We start from the raw sequence: 25,169 nt of genomic DNA, 5'->3' as shown, positions 1-25,169 counted from the left end.
ATTTTGTGCTAGATTCAACAAACGCACTATTAAGCTTCTGTTTGATTTTGCTTTACATTACTTTGGCCGAAGGTTTAACTACATAATACCGTCGGAACAACCGACGACCGGAATTCATAAAAAACGCAAAGACAAGGAAAAGGACAGGCATCTGAGGTCCAAAACCGACGACGAAGCCTCTTCCAGGCCAGTCGCTGGTTCACCGGTTCTCAGGCGCTTTCGCAGCCCCTGACACCCACTACCTGAGAGCCACAGGCCGCATACGACTTCCATGTAGAGACACCTAGGCCTCTGGAAACTCAAGGTATTGGGCCTGCGGAAACTATTCTCTCAGATGGGTCCGGAGCCGCTGAGCAGGCATCGGCTTCTGAGGGTGTTTTCAGACCTTCACAGCTTACTATTAAGTACACTACAGCAGCCAAGGCAAAGTCAAAAACACCATTAAAGACAAGGAAGCAAGTACAGCATTCTCCTGGACAGTCGTCCATGCCAAAGAAACAGATGCTTAAAATGGCCGAGGATCTAATTACTTTGACCAGGGGTTCCCATCCCCCTCCTGATAAAAGGCCTAGGCAAGACACTGACTATGACTCCTTTGACCAGGTTTCTATTTCCTCTGATTCTGCCTCCAATCAGGGATATTCTCTCACTCCCTATGAGGACTCTGATGCAGAAGAATCTATACCTTCAGCCTCTCCGCCGGAGGATTATTCTTTTGGGGAAACCTTGCACGCCATGAGGGAGCATTTCCATTGGGAGATCCAGGATTATTCTGAATCCAAGAAAAGGCTCAGAGACTTTCTTTTATTCCCTCAGCACAGGCCCCTGGCTGTCCCCCCTGTGCTTGATATAGTTGATAATGTTTTCTCTGAATCCAGTCTGTCTCCTGATTCCTTACCCTTTGCACCAGTCAAGCCAGACAGGTACTACAGGGTCCCAGACTCTCATAAATTTCTATATAAAAACCCTGCTGCTGACCCAGAAACAATTTCTCAGGGTCCCAAAGATGTTAAGGCTTCCACTGCAAAAAACCCTGTTCCCTCTGATAGGGATTCTAGAGCTCTGGATAGATGGGGGAAAAAAGTTTACACTTCTGCTACTTTAGCTGTAAGGGCTTTAAACTGCCAGTTTCACATGCTTAAATATCAACAGTACCTCATGTCATTGTTAAAGCAGAAAATGCTTACAAACTCAGAATGTCCTGACAATAAGGAAATGCAAGATTTATTGCATGCAGCTGAACAAGTGGGAAAGCATACTCTGCAATGTGGTTTTGATTCATTAGAGGCTTCTTATAGAGCCGCAGTTACAGGCTGTATCATTCGAAGGCATGCTTGGTTGAAAGAACAAAGTTACCTGAACATGTTGAAGTAAAATTATTGGATGCTCCACTACAGCATGATACTTTGTTTGTTGTTAAGGCAGAAGAGGTGTTAAAGAAAATGGAGGATAAAGCAAAATCAATGCAGACAGTAAAGGATTTCTTACAGGTTCAACCACCTAGGTTTAGCAGAAATTGGCCTTCAAAAAATTGGTCCTTTCCGGTGTCAGACAGGCCACAAAGAGGCAGATACAGACCCCCAAGAGGTAGATCTCAGCCCCAAGGCTCATACAGACCTAAACAATGGGGTGCTTCAGCCGCCAAAGGAGGAGAAGACAAATCACAACCTTATAGGGAAAGCTAGCACTTTTCTCACAAAATTGGCACAGGATCACCCAGGACAAATGGGTACTGAATATGGTTTCTCAGGGTTGCAGGTTCCACTTTCAAACCCTTCCAAAATCAAAAGGTATGCCGGACCTGCCACAAAACCAATGGGCAGAGGCACAAAAACAAATTTCTGCTCTCATGGACATGAGAGCTATTCAAAGAGTACCACAGCAAGAACAGGGACCTTACTCAAGACTTTCCTGGTACCCAGAAAGGACAAAGCCTGGAGACCAATACTGGACTTGTCAATCCTAAATACTTTCCTGGATATTCCAAAATTCAAAATGTTAACACTACAGCAACTTCTACCCATGCTGGGCAAGGAGGCTTGGCTAGTTATTTGGACCTCAAGGAGGCATACCTGCATGTCCCAATCAGACAATCTTGCGGAAATTACATCAGATTCATAGCTGGCTCAATGCATTTCCAATTCTCTGCACTGCCCTTTGACTTATCTACTGCGCCCAGGGTCTTCACAAAATGCCTGGCACCAGTAATTGCATTTTGCAGACAAAAAGGAATTCAAATGTATCCCTACTTGGACGACTGCCTTATTCAAGCAGAGAGCAAGGACATTCTACTAAAGCATCTGGCGTTTGTAAAAAGATTACTAATTTGCCTAGGGTACACAGCAAACGAAAAGAAATCAAAACTAGTGCCCACTCAAGAGATAATATTCCTGGGTGCAAGCTTAAATACAACTGCCCAGATGGCTTATCTCACGCCAGACAAGCAAAGGCAACTGACTCATTACTTTCAAATGATGGCAACAAAGACCCAGCTCCCTGCAAGAAAAATTCTGCAGGCCCTGGGCTTCATGGCATCCTGCATTCTACTAATTCCATATGCAAGACTGCATATGAGGAAACTACAATGGTATCTAAAAAGTGTTTGGACTCAACATTGCCACAGCCTAGAAAGACTAATAACTCTAATTCCCTGCCTGCAACAGGAGTTTCAATGGTGGGCACTGGCCTGTCACCACAACAAGGGACAGCCTTTCACCTTACCCGCAGCCAGGCAGACAGTTACAACAGATGCATGGGATTATGCCTGGGGGGCACACATGGCAGGAAAATGTATTCAGGGCACGTGGCCCAAGGAGCAAATGCATCTTCACATCAATCAAAAAGAGATGCTAGCTGTACAGAATGCCCTGACAGCCTTCAAGGATCTACTACATCCAGGATAACTATTACTAAAGACGGACAATACCACAGTTATTTGTTACATAAACAAGCAAGGGGGCACACATTTCTACCCCCTCTTCAGGCAAGTCTTGACTTTGTGGAACACAGCACTGACCTATCAAGTACATCTGCAGGCACAATTCCTGCCAGGAACGAAAAATACACTGTCAGACGAACTAAGCAGAAATCTCATGGATCCTCACGAATGGAAACTAATCCACAGGTCTTCAGCATGATAAGGAAATGGGGACGCCCAGACATAGATCTTTTTGCCTTCCCTCACAACTGCCAACTACAGAGATTCTGCACAAGAACTCCTCACTCACAAGCTTGGAAAGTGGATGCTCTATCATTCACCTGGAAAACCCTGACAGTTTATGCCTTTTCTCCACTGCCTCTTCTTCCCAAGGTGCGCCTAAAAGTCAGAAAAGAGAAGCCAAAAATGATCCTGATTGCCCCAGACTGGCCGCGCCAGCACTGGTACCCAATCCTAAAGAGCTTGTCTCAAGGCACAGCCTGGCCTTTACCTCAAATTCCTCATCTTCTGACTCAACAAAACAATCGGATTCTGTACAGTCAACTCAGAACCTTAAATCTGGCTGCATGGCAGATAATATAGCCACTCAGACCACACCTCTCTCTAAAGCTGTTATGGACATCATTTTAGAAGCCAGGAGGCCCAACACTAGGAAATCTTATGCAGAAAAATGGAAGAGATTTTGTGCTTGGAACAAGACACAAGGACTCAAACCACTTGTTCCAAATATACCTTAGATTTTACAATACCTAACTGAGATGCTGGACAAAGGCCTATCCTTCTCATCAATTAAGATCCATGCCTCTGCCATTTCAGCTCATTACAATACGGAACCTCCTATTTTCTCTCATCCACTACTAAGACAGTACTTCAGAGGGGCAAAAAACATAAGATCCCAAAGGAGAGCACCAATACCTACTTGGGACCTCGATTTTGTTTTAGGAAAAACTCACACTGCCTCCTTTTGAGCCAGCCAATACAGCGGATATAAAATTCTTATCATGGAAAACTGCTCTGCTCCTAGCAATAACTTCAGCAAGAAGAGTCTCAGAGTTACAGGCATTAATGGCAGTGGAACCTTTCATTATTTTTCATCAGGACAGGGTCTCTCTAAGGACAAACCCAACATTTATGCCAAAGGTAGTATCCAGTGTGGCTCTTAACCAAACCATTCATTTGCCAACATTCTATCCAAATCCCCAGAATAAAGGGGAGAGACTTCTGCACGCTTTGGACATACACAGACAGCTACAATTCTACTTGGACAAAACAAAAGCTTTCAGAAAAACTGAGCAACTGTTTGTAGCTTATGCTGCAGGATCACAAGGAAAGCCTATCTCAAAGCAGACTGTTTCAAAATGGATAGGACACTGCATTCGCTTCTGCTATTCACACAATGGCAAATCAGTGCCTAAGGGCATTAGGCCACATTCTACCAGAGCAGCAGCCACTTCAGCAGCCTTCCTCAGAGGAGTACCAACCAAAGACATTTTAGAGGCTGCAACCTGGAGTTCAGTGCACACTTTCATCAAGCACTACCACTTACCTCTCTACTCTAAATCCTTTGCAGGCTTTGCCACTGCAGTTCTGCAGGGCCTGGTAGCTTTTCCTAATCCTATTTAGGCCCAGCCACCCAACCTCAGCTTTGCGATTCAACCCAAGTGTAATGACTGCAACAGTGAAACACGAACATAGTACAGTTGTGTAGCTACCATAAATGTAGATGTTCAAATGTATTCACTGTTGCAGTCCAGGTTACCCACCCACCATCCCCCTTTTCTTTGCTGGGACTTTTCTGTACTTTATTCTATACAACCTATGTGGTGTATTTGCTTGTAGATGAAGGAAATGTTTATTTTAGTACATGCATGCTTTTTGGCATAATTTTTTTCAGCCTACCTATTTGGGGGCACCTGACATCTGGGGCAAGAAAAACTGAAGAAAATGGCGTCTGCTGCATCTTTTATACCTTTGGTGCACTGACGTCAGGGAAGAGGCGACAGCAGCAGACGCTGGACCTAGACTTTGGAATTCTGGCCGACTGCTGGTAGCCTGCCAGCAGGATAACCCAAGTGTAATGACTGCAACAGTGTGAATACAGTCGAACATCTACATTTACGGTAGGTACACAACTGTACTTTTTCCCCCCCTCATTGCTGACTGTGTTTACTTTGAGACATGCTGTTGTCTGCAGGTGCAAGCCATTAATCTTGAGAATTCTGAACACTCTCTTCAGAGACCAATGTAACCTTGAAAGATACAGTGGCAAGCATTTCAGTGGAAAAAAAAATTGAATAAGTAGTAGTGATTTCTGCAGTAGTTGTAATACATTAAACTGTGCATGGTTCTGTTAAAAACAGATTATTTAAAGGTTCCCAGTGTATATTTTTAGGGCTAAAAATGAATTTATTGAAAGCATGCAAGGTGTTTTTTTACATTTGATATGGGAACAGAGATGACAAAAGAACAGATGGTCTGTGTAAGTCAGGGCATAAGATGTAGCATGCACGTTAGTATGGATAACCTTAATTTTTGGATTAGGTGGTGGTTGTGGGTGCAGCTGTTGATTTGGAGCAACTGCTCCTTTCTAGAGGAGTAAACCTCATTTGTTGAAAATGTATATAGATGTTCATCGTGTTTCACTGCTGCAGTCATTACCCTAGGGTTATCTTACTGGCAGGCTACCCGCAGTCGGCCAGAATTCCAAGGTTTAGGTCCGGTGTCGGTTGCTATCGCTTCTTCCCTGACGTCAGTGCGCCAGGGGTATAAAAGATGCAGCTGATGCCATTTTCTTCAGTCTTTCTTGCCGCGCGGTGCCCTAAGCAAAAGCAGTTCACAAGTGCCGGTCGTTCGACTCCTGAGATTTTTGAAATCGAATTTCATAACCGAAGTCTTCAATAAAGCTAAGTACCCCGTTGGGGAAACTTTTTCTTACTCCAGACCGATATCAGTAAAAGTTAACAATTGTATTTCTTGTGGGAAGCAAATACCTCATAAGGATTTTCATTCTTACTGTATTCCTTGCCTAGGCCCTGACCACAACGTCAGTAGTTGTCGGTTTTGTGCTAGATTCAACCAACGCACTATTAAGCGTCAGTTTGAATTTGCTTTACATTACTTTGGCCGAAGGTTTAACTACATAATGCCGTCGGAGCACCCGACAACCGGAATTAATAAAAAACGCAAAGACAAGGAAAAGGACAGGCATCCGAGGTCCAAAACCGACGAGAAAGCCTCTTCTAGGCCAGTCGCCGGTTCTCAGTGAGGCACTTTCACAGCACCTGACACCCGCTACCTCAGAGCCACAGGCCGTATCCGACTCCCATGTGGAGACACCTAGGCCTCTGGAAACTCAAGGTATTGGGCCTGCGGAAATTATTCCCTCAGATGGGTCCGGAGCCGCTGAGCAGGCATCGGCTTCTGAGTGTGTTTTCAGACCTTCACAACTTACTATTAAGTCCACTACAGCAGCCATGGCAAAGTCAAAAACACCATTAAAGACAAGGAAACAAGTACAGCATTCTCCTGGACAGTCATCTATGCCAAAGAAACAGATGCTTAAAATGGCCGAGGACCTAATTACTTTGATCAGGGGTTCCCATCCCCCTCCTGATAAAAGACCTAAGCAAGACACTGATAATGACTCCCCTGACCAGGTTTCTATTTCCTCTGATTCCTCCTCAGATCAGGGATATTCTCTCCCTCCCTATGAGGACTCTGATGCAGAAGAATCTATACCTTCAGCCTCTCCGCCTGAGGATTATTCTTTTGGGGAAACTTTACACACCATGAGGGAGCATTTCCATTGGGAAAGCCAGGATTACTCAGAATCCAATAAAAGGCTCAGATATTTTATTTTATTGCCTCAGCACTGGCCCCTGGCTGTCCTCCCTGTGTTTGATATAGTTGATGATGTTTTCTCTGAATCCAGTCAGTCTCCTGATTCTTTACCCCCTGCACCAGTCAAGCCAGACAGGTACTACAGGGTCCCAGACTCTCATAAATTTCTTTATAAAAACCCTGCTGCTGACCCAGAAACAATTTCTCAGGGTCCCAAAGGGGTTAAGGCTTCCACTGCAAAAAATCTTGTTCTCTCTGATAGGGATTCTAGAGCTCTGGATAGATGGGGGAAAAAGGTTTACACTTCTGCTACTTTAGCTGTAAGGGCATTAAACTGCCAGTTTCACATGCTTAAATATCAGCAATACCTATTGTCTTTGCTAAAACAGAAAATGCTTACAAACTCAGAATGTTCTGACAATAAGGAAATGCAGGATTTATTGCATGCAGCTGAACAAGTGGGAAAGCATACTCTGCAATGTGGTTTTGATTCATTAGAGGCTTCTTGTAGAGCCGCAGTTACAGGCTCTATCATTCGAAGGCATGCTTGGTTGAAAGAACAAAGTTAACTGAACATGTTAAAGTAAAATTATTGGATGCTCCACTACAGCATGATACTTTGTTTGGTGTTAAGGCGGAAGAGGTGTTAAAGAAAATGGAGGATAAAGCAAAATCAATGCAGACAGTAAAGGATTTCTTACAGGTTCAACCACCTAGGTTTAGCAGAAACTGGCCTTCAAAAAATTGGTCCTTTCCGGTGTCAGACAGGCCACAAAGAGGTAGATACAGACGCCCAAGAGGCAGATCTCAGCTCCAAGGCTCCTACAGACCTAAACAATGGGGTGCTTCAGCCCCCAAAGGAGGAGAAGACAAATCACAACCTTTTAGGAAACAGTCTCAATGACTTTCCTCTACAAATGCCAAGCACTTACCTTTTGGCAGTACCCTAGCACTTTTCTCATAAAATTGGCACATGATCACCCAGGACAAATGGGTACTGAATATTGTTTCTCAGGGTTTACAGGTTCCACTTTCACACCCTTCCAAAATCAAAAGGTATGCCGGACCTGCCACAAAACCAGTGGGCAGAGGCACAAAAGCAAATTACTGCTCTCATGGACATGAAAGCTATTCAGAGAGTACCACAGCAAGAACAGGGACAAGGAATTTACTCAAGACTTTTCCTAGTACTCCGAAAGGACAAAGCCTGGAGACCAGTACTGGACCTGTCAATCCTAAATACTTTCTTGGATGTTCCAAACTTCAAAATGTTAACACTACATCAACTTCTACCCATGCTGGCCAAGGAGGCTTGGCTAGTTACTTTGGACCTCAAAGAGGCATACCTGCATGTTCCAATCAGACAATCTTGCAGAAGATACCTCAGATTCATAGCTGGCTCAATGCATTTCCAATTCTCTGTACTGCCCTTTGGCTTATCTACTGCGCCCAGGGTCTTCACAAAATGCCTGGCACCAGTAATTGCATTTTGCAGACAAAAAGGAATTCAAATATATCCCTACTTGGACGACTGCCTCATTCAAGCAGAGAGCAAGAACATTCTACTAAAGCATTTGGCGTTTGTAAAAAGATTACTAATTTGCCTAGGCTTCACAGTAAACGAAAATACATCAAAACTAGTGCCCTCTCAAGAGATAATATTCCTGGGTGCAAGCTTAAATACAACTGCCCAGATGGCTTATCTCACGCCAGACAAGCAAAGGCAACTGACTCATTACATTCAAATAATGGCAACAAAGACCCAGCTCCCTGCAAGAAAAATTCTGCAGGCCCTGGGCTTCATGGCATCCTGCATTCTACTAATTCCATATGCAAGACTGCATACGAGGAAACTACAATGGTATCTAAAAAGTGTTTGGACTCAACATTGCCACAGCCTGGAAACACTAATAACTCTAATACTCTGCCTGCAACAGTAGTTTCGATGTTGGGCTCTGGCCTGTCACCACAACAAGGGACAGCCTTTCACCTTGCCCACAGCCAGGCAGACAATACCAGATGCATTGGATTATGCCTGGGGGGCACACATGGCAGGAAAATGTATTCAGGGCACGTGGCCCAAGGGGCAAATGCATCTTCACATCAATCAAAAAGAGATGCTAGCTGTACAGAATGCCCTGACAGCCTTCAATGATCTACTACATCCAGAACAACTATTACTAAAGACGGACAATACCACAGTTATGTGGTACATAAACAAGCAAGGGGGCACACATTCCTACCCCCTCTTCAGGCAAGCCAAGACTTTGTGGAGCACATCACTGACCTATAAAGTACATCTGCAGGCACAATTCCTGCCAGGAACGAAAAATACACTGGCAGACTAACTAAGCAGAAATCTCATGGATCCTCATGAATGGAAACTAATCCACAGGTCTTCAACATGATAACAAGGAAATGGGGACGCCCAGACATGGATCTTTTTGCCTCCCCTCACAACTACCAACTACAGAAATTCTGCACAAGAACTTATCACTCACAAGCATGGAAAGTGGATGCTCAGCTGGAAAACCGACAGTTTATGCCTTTCCTCCACTGCCTCTTCTTCCCAGGGTGCTCCTAAAAGTCAGACAAGAGGCCAAAAATGATCCTGATTGCTCCAGACTGGCCACGACAGCACTGGTACCCAATCCTAAAGAGCTTGTCTCAAAACCCAGCCTGGCCTTTACCTCAAATTCCTCATCTTCTGACTCAACAAAACAATCAGATTCTGCACAGTCAACTCAGAACCTTAAATCTGGCTGCATGGCAGATAAACATAGCCACTCAGACCACACCTCTCTCTAAAGCGGTTATGGATGTCATTTTAGAAGCGAGGAGGCCCAGCACTAGGAAATCTTATGCCGAAAAATGGAAGAGATTCTGTGCTTGGAACCAGGCACAAGGACTCGAACCACTTGTTCCAAATATACCTCAGATTTTACAATACCTAACTGAGATGCTGGACAAAGGCCTTTCCTTCTCATCAATTAAGATCCATGTCTCTTCCATTTCTGCTCATTACAATACGAAACCACCTATTTTCTCTCATCCACTACTGAAACAGTACCTCAGAGGGGCAAAAAACATAAGACCCCCAAGGAGAGCACCAATACCTACCTGGGACCTCAGTTTTGTTTTAGAAAAACTCACACTGCCTCCTTTTGAGCCGGCCAATACACCTGATATAAAATTCTTATCATGGAAAACTGCTCTGCTCCTGCCAATAACTTCAGCAAGAAGAGTCTCTGAGTTACAGGCATTAATGGCAGTGGAACCTTTCATTATTTTTCATCCGGACAGGGTCTCTCTAAGGACAAACCCAACCTTCATGCCAAAGGTAGTATCCAGTGTGGCTCTTAACCAAACCATTCATTTGCCAACATTCTTTCCAAATCCCCAGAATAAAGGGGAAAGACTTCTGCACGCGTTGGACATACACAGACAGCCACGATTCTACTTGGACAGAACAAAAGCTTTCAGAAAAACTGAGCAACTGTTTGTAGCTTATGCTGCAGGATCAAAGGAAAGCCCATGTCAAAGCAGACTATTTCAAACTGGATAGGACACTGCATTTGATTCTGCTATTCACACCATGGTAAGTCAGTGCCTAAGGGCATTAGGCCACATTCTACCAGAGCAGCAGCCACTTCAGCAGCCTTCCTCAGAGGAGTACCAACCAAGGACATTTTAGAGGCTGCAATCTGGAGTTCAGTGCAAACTTTCACCAAGCACTACCACTTACCACTCTACTCTAAATCCCGAGTAGGCTTTGCCACTGCAGTTCTGCAGGGCCTGGTAGCCTCACCTAATCCTATTTAGACCCAGCCTCAGCTTTGGGATTCAACCCAAGTGTAATGACTGCAACAGTGAAACACGATGAACATAGTACAGTTGTGTAGCTACCATAAATACTGTTGCAGTCCAGGTTACCCACCCACCATCCCCCTTTTCTTTGCTGAGACTTTTCTGTACTTCTCTATTCTATACAACCTATGTGGTGTATTTGCTTGTAGATGAAGGAAATGTTTATTTTAGTACATGCTTGCTTTTTGGCAAAATTTTTTCAGCCTACCTATTTGGGGGCACCTGACATCTGGGGCAAGAAAAACTGAAGAAAATGGCGTTGGCTGCATCTTTTATACCCCTGGCTCACTGACGTCAGGGAAGAAGCAACAGTAACTGACGCCGGACCTAGACTTTGGAATTCTGGCCGACTGCGGGTAGCCTGCCGGCAGGATAACCCTAGTGTAATGACTGCAACAGTGAATACACTCTAACATCTACATTTATGGCAGGTACACAACTGTACTTTTTGTTTGCTCTAAATTAAAGGGGGATCGGGAGGTTATAAAAATGTTGTTTATTTTTGAGTTTTTAAGAAAAAAATGTGACATAGGTTTAAAGGGAAATGAGAAGGAACTGCTTGACAGATCAACCTGCCAAACATTATTATGTGCATGAAAGCTAAAAGTTGAAAGTACATATTTAAGAGCTGTATATTAGGTGGGAGTAACATCTTTGTCGTGATGTGTACTCTGCCCATGTTATTATGGGATGTTAATTGCCTTACAGGTACAAACAAAAAGCAAGGAGCATTGAATTATATTAGCATATGTGTGCAAATAGCAGTGTTGGAGGCACGTTTGTATAGAAATGTGCATGTGAATTTGACAAAGATTTCAGAATGGACATATGGCAGAATATCTAGGAAAAAGGAAAAGGGGGAGTAGTAATTCTGATTGCTAGAGGGGGGGCTCCATTAGTGGTAGAAGAGGGGAAAAAAAGACTGGTATATTTGTGATAGTAAGGGGTGGGTAGCAGAGGAGGATTATGTTGGCACTTATTTATATTCTATGTAAAATTGCTTTTACAGAACTTAAACAGTTTTGGGAGAAATAAGTTGATAGAAGGTATTATTTATGGTTGCGGACTGGAACTTGAGTTATCAATTCATAGGTGATTACTAGCTAATGTTTAGAAGCCTAGCCAATAATACCCAGGATATGACAGTATTATATGTTGATTCCCCAAGTACGAGATGAGGTAGCATCAGGTTAATGGGTGTTTGGATGTTGGAGCTCTGACTCATTTTACAGACTGCCTCTGTCCATAAAGGACGTGGGCAGTAGCCAGTGTGTGAATTTACTGTTCCCCATTCATTTATCTGAATTCTTTTTGAAGAGAGTGAGGGACAGGCTTTGTTTTATGAAGATGGGAAGTTTATTCCATAGATGAGGTCACCTTTGGGTTTTGAATCTGTCTCTCCAGCAAAGCAAATTCTATTAGTCACAAATAAGGTTCAAGTCTATGGAACGAGTAACCCTCATATTTTTTCTTGTGAATATAACATTTTCATCAGGGCTAGAGCAAAGAATGCCTTATAGGTCAGTCATAAATCACCCTTCAATAAACTGTACGAGTTGGAGTAAAGGGATAGGGTCTTAAGTCTGTATAAGACGTGTGCCTTATGCTTTGCATGTTTTCAGTGAGAAACCTCTAGGGCCATTGTAGATGGTGTAAGTGCTTGGTTAGATGAATGCAAAAGGGAGCATTGTACTTCGTTGTGGTCCTGATGAGGGCCGAGTACAGTGGCACTATGACTTCCTTTGATCTTGATGCAATACCTTTACTTATAAGTTGATCCACACAGAAGGATTTCCTCACTACCATAGCTACCTGGTGGTCTATGTTTGTTACCTTCTGTCTGTATTCCTAAGTCCCTCACCACTGGTTCTACCTTTAGGGGTGTGCTATCAGTATTGTAATTTGCAGGGATATCTGATTTACCAAAGTCACTTCCTTAAAGATATGCTGTGATAGTAACCAGTATATTATACATGACCTTCAGGTCCAGAACATATTTCTTGAGCCCCCCCCCCCCCCTTAGATGGTTAATTAGTCATTGTAGACAGTTTTTCAGGAAATTATCATTACTGATGTCAACATAACTGGCATCGAGAAGTAGTATCAGAGTTGCAAGTTTTTGGGACCATTGCTTGATCTCTATGCTTGTAAATCTTAGAGCCTGGAAGTTGTCATAGATTGTCACAATGATTTGAAGTTTGTTTGCTGCTTTAGCTTTATCAGCTGCATCAGAAATGCAAGTGTACTTCGCCATTCTTGAGCTTGAAAATTCACGTTTGCACTAAGGCTTGGGCTTATAAAACCTGTGGGTGACTGTGAACTTATCTGAACACTTGGGGAAAAAAGTGTTTTTGGATTTCAGTTTTTAAAAGGAAGCATGGAGCATGCTATTAACTGCTTAAATGAGGTTAACTGCATCAGTGTATGAAAACAATGCACCTTTGCACTGTGAAAAGTTGAGTATTTGTACTATGATTTTTTTTCTTGCAGATGTGATTCAGCACTGTAAGAGAGTCAAGCCTATTATTGATTTAGTGTACAAAGTCATTTGCACAGATTATTCAATTGCAGATTGTCTTTTACCAATTACCTCCCGCATCTACATGCTACTACAGAGGTAAGAACATTTTTATTGTCGCAGCCATTTAAAAGTATTAGAAACTGACTGAATACTAAGATAGCTTTGTTGAGAATGTGTTATGTATGTAGAACAAAACATTTGTAGTGAACTTTCATTATGAAGGTTCCATGTGTGCAGGATCATTGACCCATGCTCCGGGAATTACCATTGTATGTAGTTATAAATTCCTGCCTCAGAGCCTTTTCATTTTACTTTTCTTAGGAAGTTGCGCTCTTTTTAGTCTTGCCATCTATTTTGCTGAAGGAACAGTAATAGAATGGTTAAGCCTTCTCCTCTCCAATTATTTTCCATTGCTGTGTCAGAGAAGAACAAAATTATCTGTAATTTGTTTTGGACATTCAACTGAATTATTTTCTGGTCTGAGAATAGCTAAGATTGCTAACAGCATTGCAGCACACAGCATTAGCTGAAGTTTAGTTGGCATTAGAGAGAGGACTTTGTTTTGTAGAGATGTGTTCCTATTGCCAGCTCCATTGGCATAGAATAAAGCCCTGACTATGACTTGGGTGGTTAAAGTTCAGTTAGTGATTTAGCTGCTTGCTGAAGCTGGCAAGCAGGACAAGAAGAATTATGCAGCTTAGCTGGCTCTTATCCTTTTTGGGGGATGGTGTGGGTCCAGGTGCACATGGTCCTGTGGTTGAATCACTGGTGGAGATCATTGACCCCATAGAAGTTTGGCCATGGGGTGAGGGAGACAGAGCTGTCTTGATATGTTATTTGCAGAAGCAGATGATATGCTCTCAATGGCGCTGTTTTGTATGCTGAATGCTGGCCATGTGCAGTGGGGTTAGGGACAAAAAATGCAAAAATAAAAATCATCACTACCCCTAATTATTGCCTAAATGGTGGCCCCTGTCAGATGTCTCACCTCTGTGTATGGGAACGAGTGAGCCAGTTGACTGAGAAGATTGTCTGATAGTTGGCAAGCAGCTGGTGCAGAAAAGTGTCTACGCTGATCTTTTTCAGATACTCCCACATGAAAGGGTAATGGCTGAGCAATGTGCATGTTTACCTCATGCCAGTAGTAGTTCTTTTGTTTTAATGAAACATACCTTATGTTATGTAGTCCTATCTCACCGTAATTCTTGCTGGATGGGCTCGGAGCCAAACTTTGGCTCCGACTCGGCCGATACTAAAGCTTGAGAGCTTTTACTGGCTCAAGGCTATCCCCTATCCCATGGTGCACCATGGCAATTCCCCAGATCTCGTTAGCCGCAAAAGCTTTGAGGTTGTCTTCTTTACTGGCTCATTAGCTAAGTGAAACTTTTTTGATATTTTTGACTCTTTTCACTTTCTTATTAATACTTTTTCTTTTATTATCTAGTTATTGCGTGAGTGTTAGCTTTTCCTGTCCCTTTGGGATTGTACGGCCCATTGAAGTTAGAGGGCCGTAGTTGCCCATTTAAATTAGAGGGCCTTTCCTCTCTCTCTTAATTTTCTCCTTCTCCTTCTATATAAAAAAAAAAATCTCTCTTATAGTTGTATTATTACTATTGTATTTGTTTTTCCCTTTCTTGAGAAGCATGTCTAAGGATAAAGATAGAGAACACAAAGAACACTGCCCTTCTGGCTTTAAAAAGTGTGATAAATGTTCTCAAAAAATGTCTCTGACTGACAGTCACATCAGTTGTGTGTACTGTGTTGGAGAAACCTCTTTTACAAGAACCCTGCACCTTCTGTCATGTGTTCAGCACCAGGGTTCTTTATGAACACAAAAGAAAAATTATTGACAGGGGTCTTATGACAAGTTCTTTCCAAGAACAGCTGAAACAAGTTCAGACAGTTTCTAAAACTCACAAAAGGAAATCTCCATCAGTTCCTGCTTTGGAACCAACAAAAAAAATCAAAAGCGATGGAGCCGAAGAGTTCTGGCTCCGATTCTGCTTCTTTGGTCTCAGTGCCGTCTGTTTCATCGACTCCGAGATAATCATCTCTGTCGACATTCACCGATTTTTGGGACCAGTTTCACTAACTTTAAGATCTCCTATCTCCACCTGTTCCTCCAGGACACTATCTGATGAAGATGTAGAGTGGGTAGTGAAGAGGCTGCTCTGTGACCCGGCACTGGCAATAATGGCAAATATTTTAGCTCCTCCAGACCCAAAGGCTTCAGATCCCATCCCATCCTCAGTCTACTGTTTCTCCTCCGACTGCTTCGATCTGAGTATAATGCTTTGGGCCATTTAGTGCTGGAACCCTTGGTTCTGAGAACTCTTCCTGCTTCCTCGGAACTGTTAAGTCTAACTTCATCGGTTCAGTCTTTGAGCTGAGGGTCGACTCTGGAAGGGATAGTCCCCCCTGTTTTTCTTCAGATCTGACCCTCCATTTCGGTGCTTTGGCTCGTGTGAGCTTGGCTCCCACGTCTGCTTCGGAGCCTACCTCTCCGGTTCGGAGTCGACCACCCGTTTCCTCGCAGTGGAGGTCTTCTTTGGAGCAGGGTGGTAAGGCTTTTGAGGCACTAGAGAGAGCTTTGTCAGCTACTAGAGCCTTGCCATTGGACCTAACATCCCACCAGCAGCAGGTTGCAGCCTCTTCTTCCCCGCCTGCCCCTAAGCATAAGGAGCCAGAGCCCCAAGGAGCCCCCATAGGTGTCCCCTCTTCTGAAACCTCCCCAGATTCCCCCACTGGAGAGCTCCCCAGGAAGAGAGTCTGCAAGTAGAAGCATATTGACTCACCCGAGTTTGCCACTTCTGACACTGATTTGGATGAGTCAGAAGGTGATGATGTCTCTTTTGCAAACATCCTAGAAATCCTTAGATGGGTGATTGGAAGACCTCTAACCCTACTGAGGACGAATTGGTGTATCTTGAGGCTTATGGTTCCCGACGTTCCACCTCCTGGGTGACACCACCATATGACCAACTGTTAAGGGTCGTATGTCAGAAAGCTTGGACCTCTCCGGACACAGTGGAGCCTGTCCCGAGGAGGCCTAATAAATTTATTACTGCTCCAGAAGACAAAACCTTTCTTACCAAGGGAGTACCTATGGATGCTATGGTGGTAGCAGCAGCCACAAAGGAGGTTATCTGAGACATCCTCTAATATCCATCCTCCTAATAAAGAGTCTAGGACAATGGATAGGTATGGAAAGCGTACCTTTTCTTCAGCGGCCTTTACCTTACGATCACTGAATTACATGTCCTATTTTACTAGACTTCAAAGGGATCCCTTAATAGAGTTGGGAGATGCCTTTCAGGGTTCAGTAGCTTCAGGATCCACTGGCAAGGTATCTTCGCAGCTCTCCACTCTTACCTCCATTGCTAACTCCTCCACGAGGCTGATTTCTTACGCAGCTGATGGAGCGAGCAGGATGGCCACAGCAGGGATCTCTCTTATGAGACATTCCTGGATGCAGCTGTGCAATTTTACGGAATCCTTCAAATCTTCCTTTACCAACGTCCCCTTTGATGGTTCAACTATTTTTGGACTGCAGGTAAAAAGATTTGACCAGGTGCGAGCAGGAAGGGAAAACCTTATCTGCTGTCAGTTTCTCCCTTCCTTCCAGACCCTATCCCAAGGTTCAGACAGGAGGGAAAATGTGGTTCTGTAAATCCCAAAAAGGTTTCCCTCAAGCACAGAGTAAACCCTCCCCTAGAGGCACAGGGGGAGGTTACAATGGAAGGCGGTGTGCTCGCGGCAGAGGGGGGTCCATAACACCTGGGTGATAGAGATGCGTTCTCTGATAGACCCTTTCATCGCCCCTGAGGGGTTGCCCTACTGTTCGTCTTTGGAGGCAGTCAGGGGTCGTCTCTCACTGTACCCAAGTGCCTGGCTACAAATTTCTCAAGATTGATGGGTACAAAATATAATTACCAGAGGTAACCTCATTCCTTTTATTTCCGATTCCCCCTACAAATCAGTCTTTACCAGATGTACCGTCCAATCAAATAGACCGTACAACATTAGAGGTTATCTTGTTGCTTCAAAAAAAGTAATCTAAGAAGTCCCTACAGAGCAAATAGGATCCGAAACTCACGATTCTTTTTAGTTCCAGAAAAGATGGGGGACTGGAGATGAATTCTAGATCACAGCAAGCTAAACAAGTCTCTAAAAAAATCGAAGTTCCGAATGATCACTCTGCAGTCAATTTTGCCGTTTATCAGAAAAGACAATTGGATGTGCTCCATAGATCTTCAGGACGCGTACTACCATATCAAAATGGACAGGCGCTCCAGAAGACATCTACGCTTTCGGCTGGGAACCAGTCATTTTCAATTTCAAACACTGCCCTTTGGCTTCACTACAGCCCCCAGAGTGTTCACCAAATGTATGGCGGTGGTCACAGCTCACCTGAGACGTCAGGGATTCCAGGTGTTTCCATGTTTAGACGACTGGCTCCTCACTGCTACCACGAAGCACCAACTAATCCGAGCCAGGGACGGGACTCTATCCTTGTGCGCCAGATTAGGAATTGCAGTAAATCTAAAAAAAATCTGCCTTATCTGTATCGCAGTGTGTTGTCTTTTTAGGCTCAGACACAGACTCAACCACCATGACAGCAAAAACTGACACCAGAAAGAATAGAATCGTTGCACAACCAAGTCAGATTCTTGCTGACCAAAGAGAAAGCCAGGATAATTCTTCAAGTTCGAGGGACTATGGCATCCACCATTCTTTTAATTCCCCTAACCCGTCTACATGAGAGTACTTCAGTGGCCATTTGCCCAGTGGTCAATACTGGATCTACCCTTGTCCCACCAAATACTCATTACAAACTCCTGCAAGAAGGATCTAACATGGTGGTTACATACAAATCAGCTTTGTCTAGATTGTCCCTTTGTTCTCCCTCAACAAAATGCAGTCTTGACCACGGATGCTTCCCAGATAGGGTGGGGGGGTATTATCTGGGAATGACGGTCCAAGGTATCTGGCAGGATCACGAGAACCACTTGCACATAAATGCTCTGGAGACAAGAGTAGTGCTATACGTGTTGCAAGCACCTCACAGTTTTCTTCCCACTGGGACAATTGCGATTCAATCAGGCAACATGTCTGTAGTGTGGTACATAAGCAAGGGGGAACCAAGTCTTACCCACTTTGTCGAGCGGCACAAAGAGTATAGAAATGGGCGATGGACTCTCAACATTTTCTGGTAGCAACGCACATTCCGGTGAAGTCCAGTGTAATAGACAAACGAGCAATTCTGATGCCTCATGAGTGGTCCCTGAAAGCAGAAGTTGCAGAAGAGATTTTCCAAAAATGGGGCCACCCTTGCTGTGATCTGTTAGTCACGTACATGAGCGCCAAATGCAGCAACTACTTTGCCCTCATTCCCTATCTGGGGATGTCACCCAGGTCTGGTCCACAGTTGGCCTCCGGTACAACTTTACGCTTTTCCGTACTTTCCTCTCATACCCAAAGTAATTCAGAAAGCAAAACTGTTGGAGAACCCTGATCCTCATTGCTCCTTACTGGCCTCGCCAAGTCTGGTTCCCCTTCCTGTGGCCTTCATTCTTGGACGAACCCTGGATTCTGGAACCATCTCCATACCTTCTGGTTCACCAATCAGGACAGTTCCATCCTACTATCTAAACCCTGAAATTGACAGCATGGCTGCTCCAGTTCTAGAAAATTATACTCCAGCAAATGGAAAAGGTTTTCCATTTAGGCGGCTAAACAAGGCATAGATCCCTACTCAGCCCCCATAGAATCTAGCAGTATCAGCCTCGTACGCCTTCAAAGCCAAACTTCCAATTGATACCATTTGTGCAGTAGCTGCATGGGCAAGACCTCATACCTTTGTCACTCATTATAAATTAGATTTGGCCTCCTGGGACAGGTTATCCTTTGGGTCCACTGTGCTGAATAGTCTCTTTGCTTGAGCCACCTGGGATAAAGTTGTTGGGGACGCTGTCTCATCCAACAAGAATTACGGTGAGATAGGACTACATAACATTAAGAAGTCATGTACTTAACATAATGTTCCATGTTTGTAGTCCATCCCGCCTACATTCTTGCGTCCCACCCTCCTTCCCCCTTCCTCTATCCTGGAGGAACTGGTGGACTATCCATTATGCTGTCTGACCTTTTTTATAGTTGTCCACATACCATGGAAAGTAAAAATAATCTTTTGTTTATATGTACATAGATGTCCTTCAAGAATGCAACTGCAGTCCTGACATATGGGTTGTCCTGCCTCAGGCAGCCCCTCGGTCGGCCGGATTCCAAAGTCTGGGTCCGGCGTCTGCTGATGTCGCCTCTTCCCCGACGTCAGAGCGGCTGGGGTATAAAAGCATCAGGCAACGCCATCTTCTTCAGTCTTTCTTGCCACGCAGTGTCCGAACCAGAAGCAGTTCGCAAGTGCCGGTCGGCCAGCTCCTGTGTTTTCTTTTACCGAAGTCATCAAAAAGCTAAGTACCCCGTTGGGGAACCTTTTCTTGCCTCAGCCGATGTCAGATAAAACTGCAAAAGTTAATAATTGTTTGTCTTGTGGTAAACAAATACCTCATAAGGACTTCCATTCTTACTGCCTTCCCTGCCTGGGCCCAGACCACGACGTCTCGGCCTGTACTGCCTCTGCTTGCTTAAATAAGCGCACTCTCAGGCGCCAGGCAGAATTTGCTGAATACTTTTTTGGGGGAAATTTCTCCTATATCATGCCGTCGGAACAACCGACAACACATATTTCCAAAAAAACGGAAGGACCGGGACCGACATTCTCGGCCCGCGTTTTCCACTAACGACACGCCAAAGCCTACCGCGAGTGCATCGGTCTCTTTGGAGGCGGTAATTCGGCCGCTCCAGACCAACGACACCGCTTTACCGCACACTTCGGTCCCGGAGGTTACCCCGGTGCCGGTTGTTGATTTTCCTCCTGAAACCGAAGTCCAGGACTTACCTGACACCATACCGGTGGATAAAGTTACCCCAGCACGTGGGGCAGCTAGGCCTCCTGTCCCTATGTCCATCAAGGCCTACACACGTGCTAAGGCTGCCATCCAGGCTAAAGCTCACCCTCCTAAATCCTTTTCCCAGGGTTCCACTTCTGATAAACAGATCATTATCATGACTTTAGCTGCAGATCTAATTTCTTTAATCAGAGGCTCTCAGGGACACCCAGACAGAGGTTCTCAGCTGCCTGCAGATAAAAGGCCTAGGGTTGAGCAGACAGATACCCTTTCCTCAGATGAAGCCTCTGGGGACTCGGACCATTTAGATTCCCAGGAAGAATCCTTCCAGGCCTACGAGGATTCTGATGCTGATGAATCCATTCCCTCTGCCTCTCTTCCAGAGGATATTTCTTTCTGGGAAATTCTCCACTCCATGAAAGAGCATTTTCAGTGGCAGGGCCAGGATTTCTCTGACTCCAGGAAAAGGCTACGTACTTTCCTTAAGTTACCCCAGCACAGGCCTTTAGCTATTCCACCAGTGTTAGATGTATTGGATGATGTGTATTCAGACTCCATTGCTTCCCCTGATTCTCTCCCTCCTGCTCCTGTCAAGCCAGACAGATGTTACAGGGTTCCTGAAACTCATAAGCATCTTTTTAAGGCCCACTCTGTGGATCTAGAAACTGTTTCTCAGGGGCCCAAAGGAGTGGCCACCTCCACGGCCAAAAACCCTTTGCCCGCAGACAAGGAATCTAGGTCCTTGGAGAGATGGGGCAAAAAAGTTTATACCTCAACCACCCTTGCCATGAGGGCACTTAACTGTCTTTTTCATATGTTTCAGTATCAGGATTTCTTGATGGATGATTTGCAGAAAAAGTTAGCCTCTCCTGAGCCTTTAGATAGAAAGGCCTTGCAGGATTTGTTTCATAATACTCAGCAGGTTAACAATCATTTTCTTCAGTGTGGTTATGATGCATTGGAAGCTTCATGTAGGGCAGCTATGACAGGGGCCGTCATACGTAAACATGCTTGGTTGAAAGAACAGGCATTGCCAGATCATGTTAAAGTAAAGCTCCTAGATGCACCTCTGGAAAAACAGAAGCTATTTGGTGCTAATGCACAGGATGTGTTGAAATCTATTGAGGAAAAGGCTATATCAGTACAAACAGTCAAAGATTTCCTCCAGGTTCAGCCACCGAGGTTCACTAGGAATTGGCCTTCAAAGAATTGGTCCTTTCCAGACACTGACAAGTTCCAAAGGGGAAAAAACAGGCGTGCTCGAGGTAGAGGGCAATACCGAGGCTCCTACAGGGGCCGCCAATGGTAACCAACTAATCAGAGAAGTGGCGCAGGGACTTCTGCTCCACAGGGACAATCACAATGACTTGACTTTGACACCGCCGACCAAGGCTCAAAGAGAAGCACCTTTAGGCGGAAAATTATCCTTATTTTCAAAGAATTGGCACGTTTTAACAAAGGACAAATGGATTCTGGACATAATAGACAAGGGTTACAGGTTCCACTTCCATACCTTACCAACAAGACAAGGCATGCCAAACCTGCCACAAAATCAAAGGGCAGAGGCAGTCATACAAGTTTCAAACCTGTTACAGATCAAAGCAATAGAAAAGGTTCCTCCTCGGGAACAAGGTCAGGGATTCTACTCAAGACTGTTCCTTGTTCCAAGAAAAGAAAAGCAATGGAGGCCTATACTGGACTTGTCCGCTCTAAACACTTTTCTCATTGTGCCAAAATTCAAAATGCTGACGTTACAGCAACTTCTTCCCATGCTGGGCAAGGGGTCTTGGCTGGTTACTCTGGACCTCAAGGAGGCATACCTGCATGTCCCAATCAGACACAGTTGCAGAAGATACCTCAGATTTCTTGCAGGTTCAGAGCATTATCAATTCTCAGCATTGCCGTTTGGCTTATCTACTGCGCCCAGAGTATTCACAAAATGCCTGGCATCAGTAATTGCACATTACAGACTCCAGGGGATACAAATATACCCTTACCTGGACGACTGCCTTATACAACCGGACAGCCATCAAGACTTGATAAGAAACTTGGACTATGTCATACACTTACTACAGGCTTTGGGATACACAGTCAATATTCAAAAATCAAGACTACTGCCATCCCAACAAATAATTTTTCTAGGAGCCAAACTGGACACAAACTCACAAATGGCTTTCCTCACAGAAGAAAAACAAGAACAATTACCAGATTACTTCAAAAGCCTAGCAAAGCTCACCCAGATGACTGCAAGGAAAATCCTGCAGGCCCTGGGTTTCATGGCATCTTGCATTCTTCTGATTCCACTGGCAAGACTACACATGAGAAAACTACAATGGTACCTAAAAAGTTTATGGTCTCAACACAGCCACAACTTAGAAGAAATTATACCACTCATTCCATGTCTTCAAAAGGAATTTTTGTGGTGGGCACAAGCAAGTCAATTAAACAAAGGCATGTCTTTCAACAAACCTCAAGCAAGTCAAACCATTACAACAGACGCCTCAGATCATGGATGGGGGGCGCACATGGAGGGCAGATGGATGCAACGGCAATGGGCTCTCCGGGAAATGCATCTGCACATAAATCTAAAAGAGATGTTGGCAGTGATTCATGCAGTCGAGGCCTTCGAAAAATTTCTTCAGCAAGGTCATCTGCTAATAAAGACAGACAACACCGCTGTCATGTGGTACATAAACAAACAGGGAGGCACTCATTCTTACCCCCTCTGCAGACTAACAATGACTCTTTGGGAAAAGGCCCTGAAACTGAACTTAGTTACAATCCCAGTTTGTTCCAGGCAAGGACAATGTTCTGGCGGACAGTCTAAGCAGAAACATTTTGGACCCGCACGAATGGATGCTGCATCCAAACATTTTTTCACAAATAACTCATGCATGGGGAAGGCCGGACATAGATCTCTTTGCCTCTCACCGCAATCATCATCTGAAGAAGTTCTGTTCGAGGACACACCATCCTCAAGCCTGGAGAATGGATGCTCTCTCCTTCAGCTGGAATTCTCTGACAATCTATGCATTCCCACCTCTACCATTAATGACCAAGGTGTTACTGAAGATCAAAGCAGAACAACCGACAGGTATTTTGATAGCTCCAGATTGGCCAAGGCAGCACTGGTATCCATTACTAAGGAGCATATCTCGCACCAAGCCGTGGCCCCTGCCTCAATGGCCTCTGCTTCGAACTCAGCACAAATACAGGGCGGTTCATCCCAACCTGCAAACTTTGCAGCCGACAGCTTGGAGGGTCCCATGACTTCCACCCATATCTCTCTCCAAAAAAGTTCAAGAGATCTTACTGGAAGCACGCAGACCTTCCACCAGAAAAACTTATTCAGCCAAATGGAAGATTCATCACCTGGAATGCCAACAAGGGTCAGGATGCATCAGTAATAAGCATGCCACAGATACTAGAATACTTGGCAGAAATGCTTCATAGTGGCCTTTCATATTCTTCCATAAAAATACACGCTTCAGCAATCTCAGCAAAATACAACTGCGATCCACCCGTGTTTTCACATCCTTTGCTAAGACAGTTCTAAGAGGGATAAAGAATATCAAACCTCCCAGGAAACCACCAGTGCCTGCATGGGACCTCAACTTCGTCTTGGAAAAATTAACTCTTCCTCCTTTTGAGCCAGCAGCATCTTCAGAAATGCAATTTCTCTCCTGGAAAACAGTTTTCCTGTTGGCAGTTACCTCGGCAAGAAGAGTCTCTGAGATACAGGCCCTCATGGCAGTACCTCCATTCCTCATTTTTCATCAGGACAGAGTTTCTTTAAGAACCAATCCTTCATTCATGCCAAAAGTGATATCCAGGGTGTCTCTAAATCAAGCAATTCACCTGCCTACTTTCTTTCCCAATCCTCAAAATAAAGGGGAAAAGCTGCTGCACACTTTGGACATGCACAGACAATTACGCTACTACTTGGACAGAACAAAGGCCAACAGAAAGTCTGACCAACTATTTGTAGCTTACGCTGTTGGAGTGCAAGGAAAGGCAATTTCCAAACAAACAATTTCAAAATGGATTGGACACTGCATCAGATTCTGTTACTCCTTCCATGGAAAAGGTGTGCCAGCCGATATTAGGCCACACTCCACCAGAGCTATAGCCACCTCCACAGCCTTTCTAAGAGGGGTGGCTACAAAGGACATTCTAGAAGCTGCTACATGGAGCTCCGTGCATACATTTTCCAAACACTACAACCTGCCTTTATACTCCAGATCCCGAGCAGGCTTTGCTTCGGCAGTCCTGCAGGGCATTTTAGCTACACCATCTTTTTCTTAGATCCTACCACCCCCAGCTTGGCTATGGTATTCAACCCATATGTCAGGACTGCAGTTGCATTCTTGAAGGACATAGTACAGTTTTGTACCTACCGTAAATGTAGATGTCTGATAGATATGCAACCGCAGTCAGGTTTACCCTCCCTCCTACCCCTCTGTAATTTACTTTTTTGGGTCCACTACCCCTTTTCCAACTTAGCTGGGGGTAGCTTTTATGGTGCATCTGTTTATTACTATTGTGCATGTCTGGAATTTTATCCATTCTCTAAATTTAGCCTTCCTTAGAGGGCACATGGCATCTGGGGCAAGAAACACTGAAGAAGATGGCGTCGCCTGATGCTTTTATACCCCAGCCGCTCTGACGTCGGGGAAGAGGCGACACCAGCCAACGCCGGACCCAGACTTTGGAATCTGGCAGACCGAGGGGCTGCCTGAGGCAGGACAACCCATATGTCAGGACTGCAGTTGCATATCTAGCGGACATCTACATTTATGGTAGGTACAAAACTGTACTTTATTGAAAGTATAATCACTGTTGTGTTTTTGGTTACTTTCTTGCAAACAAGATCTGGGGAATTGCTGTGGCGCACCATAGGATACGGGATAGCCTTGAGCCAGTAAAAGCTTTTGAGCTTTAGCACTGGCCGAGTCGGAGCCGAAGTTTGGCTCCGAGCCCATGCAGCAAGAATGTAGGCGAGATGGACTACAAACATGGAACGTTATGGTAAGTA

At 44.5% G+C, this 25,169-nt stretch overlaps 1 protein-coding gene across 1 annotated transcript in view; it reads left to right on the top strand.

The window, feature by feature from the left end:
* NUP188 (nucleoporin 188) overlaps positions 1-25,169 on the top strand; it is a 3,305,077-nt gene that overhangs the window by 1,065,264 nt on the left and 2,214,644 nt on the right. Inside the window, exon 19 of the mRNA XM_044058121.1 lies at positions 13,136-13,262. Within this exon, the coding sequence (XP_043914056.1) occupies positions 13,136-13,262 (127 nt within the window). The remainder of the gene's footprint in view (positions 1-13,135; positions 13,263-25,169) is intronic.

The sequence above is a fragment of the Protopterus annectens genome, chromosome 16.part0 (assembly GCF_019279795.1).
Source record: "Protopterus annectens isolate FY-2018-M chromosome 16.part0, PAN1.0, whole genome shotgun sequence".
NCBI lineage: Eukaryota > Metazoa > Chordata > Ceratodontiformes > Protopteridae > Protopterus > Protopterus annectens.
The sequence above is the reverse complement of the archived record's forward strand: the minus strand, read 5'-3'. Positions and strand labels throughout refer to the sequence as shown.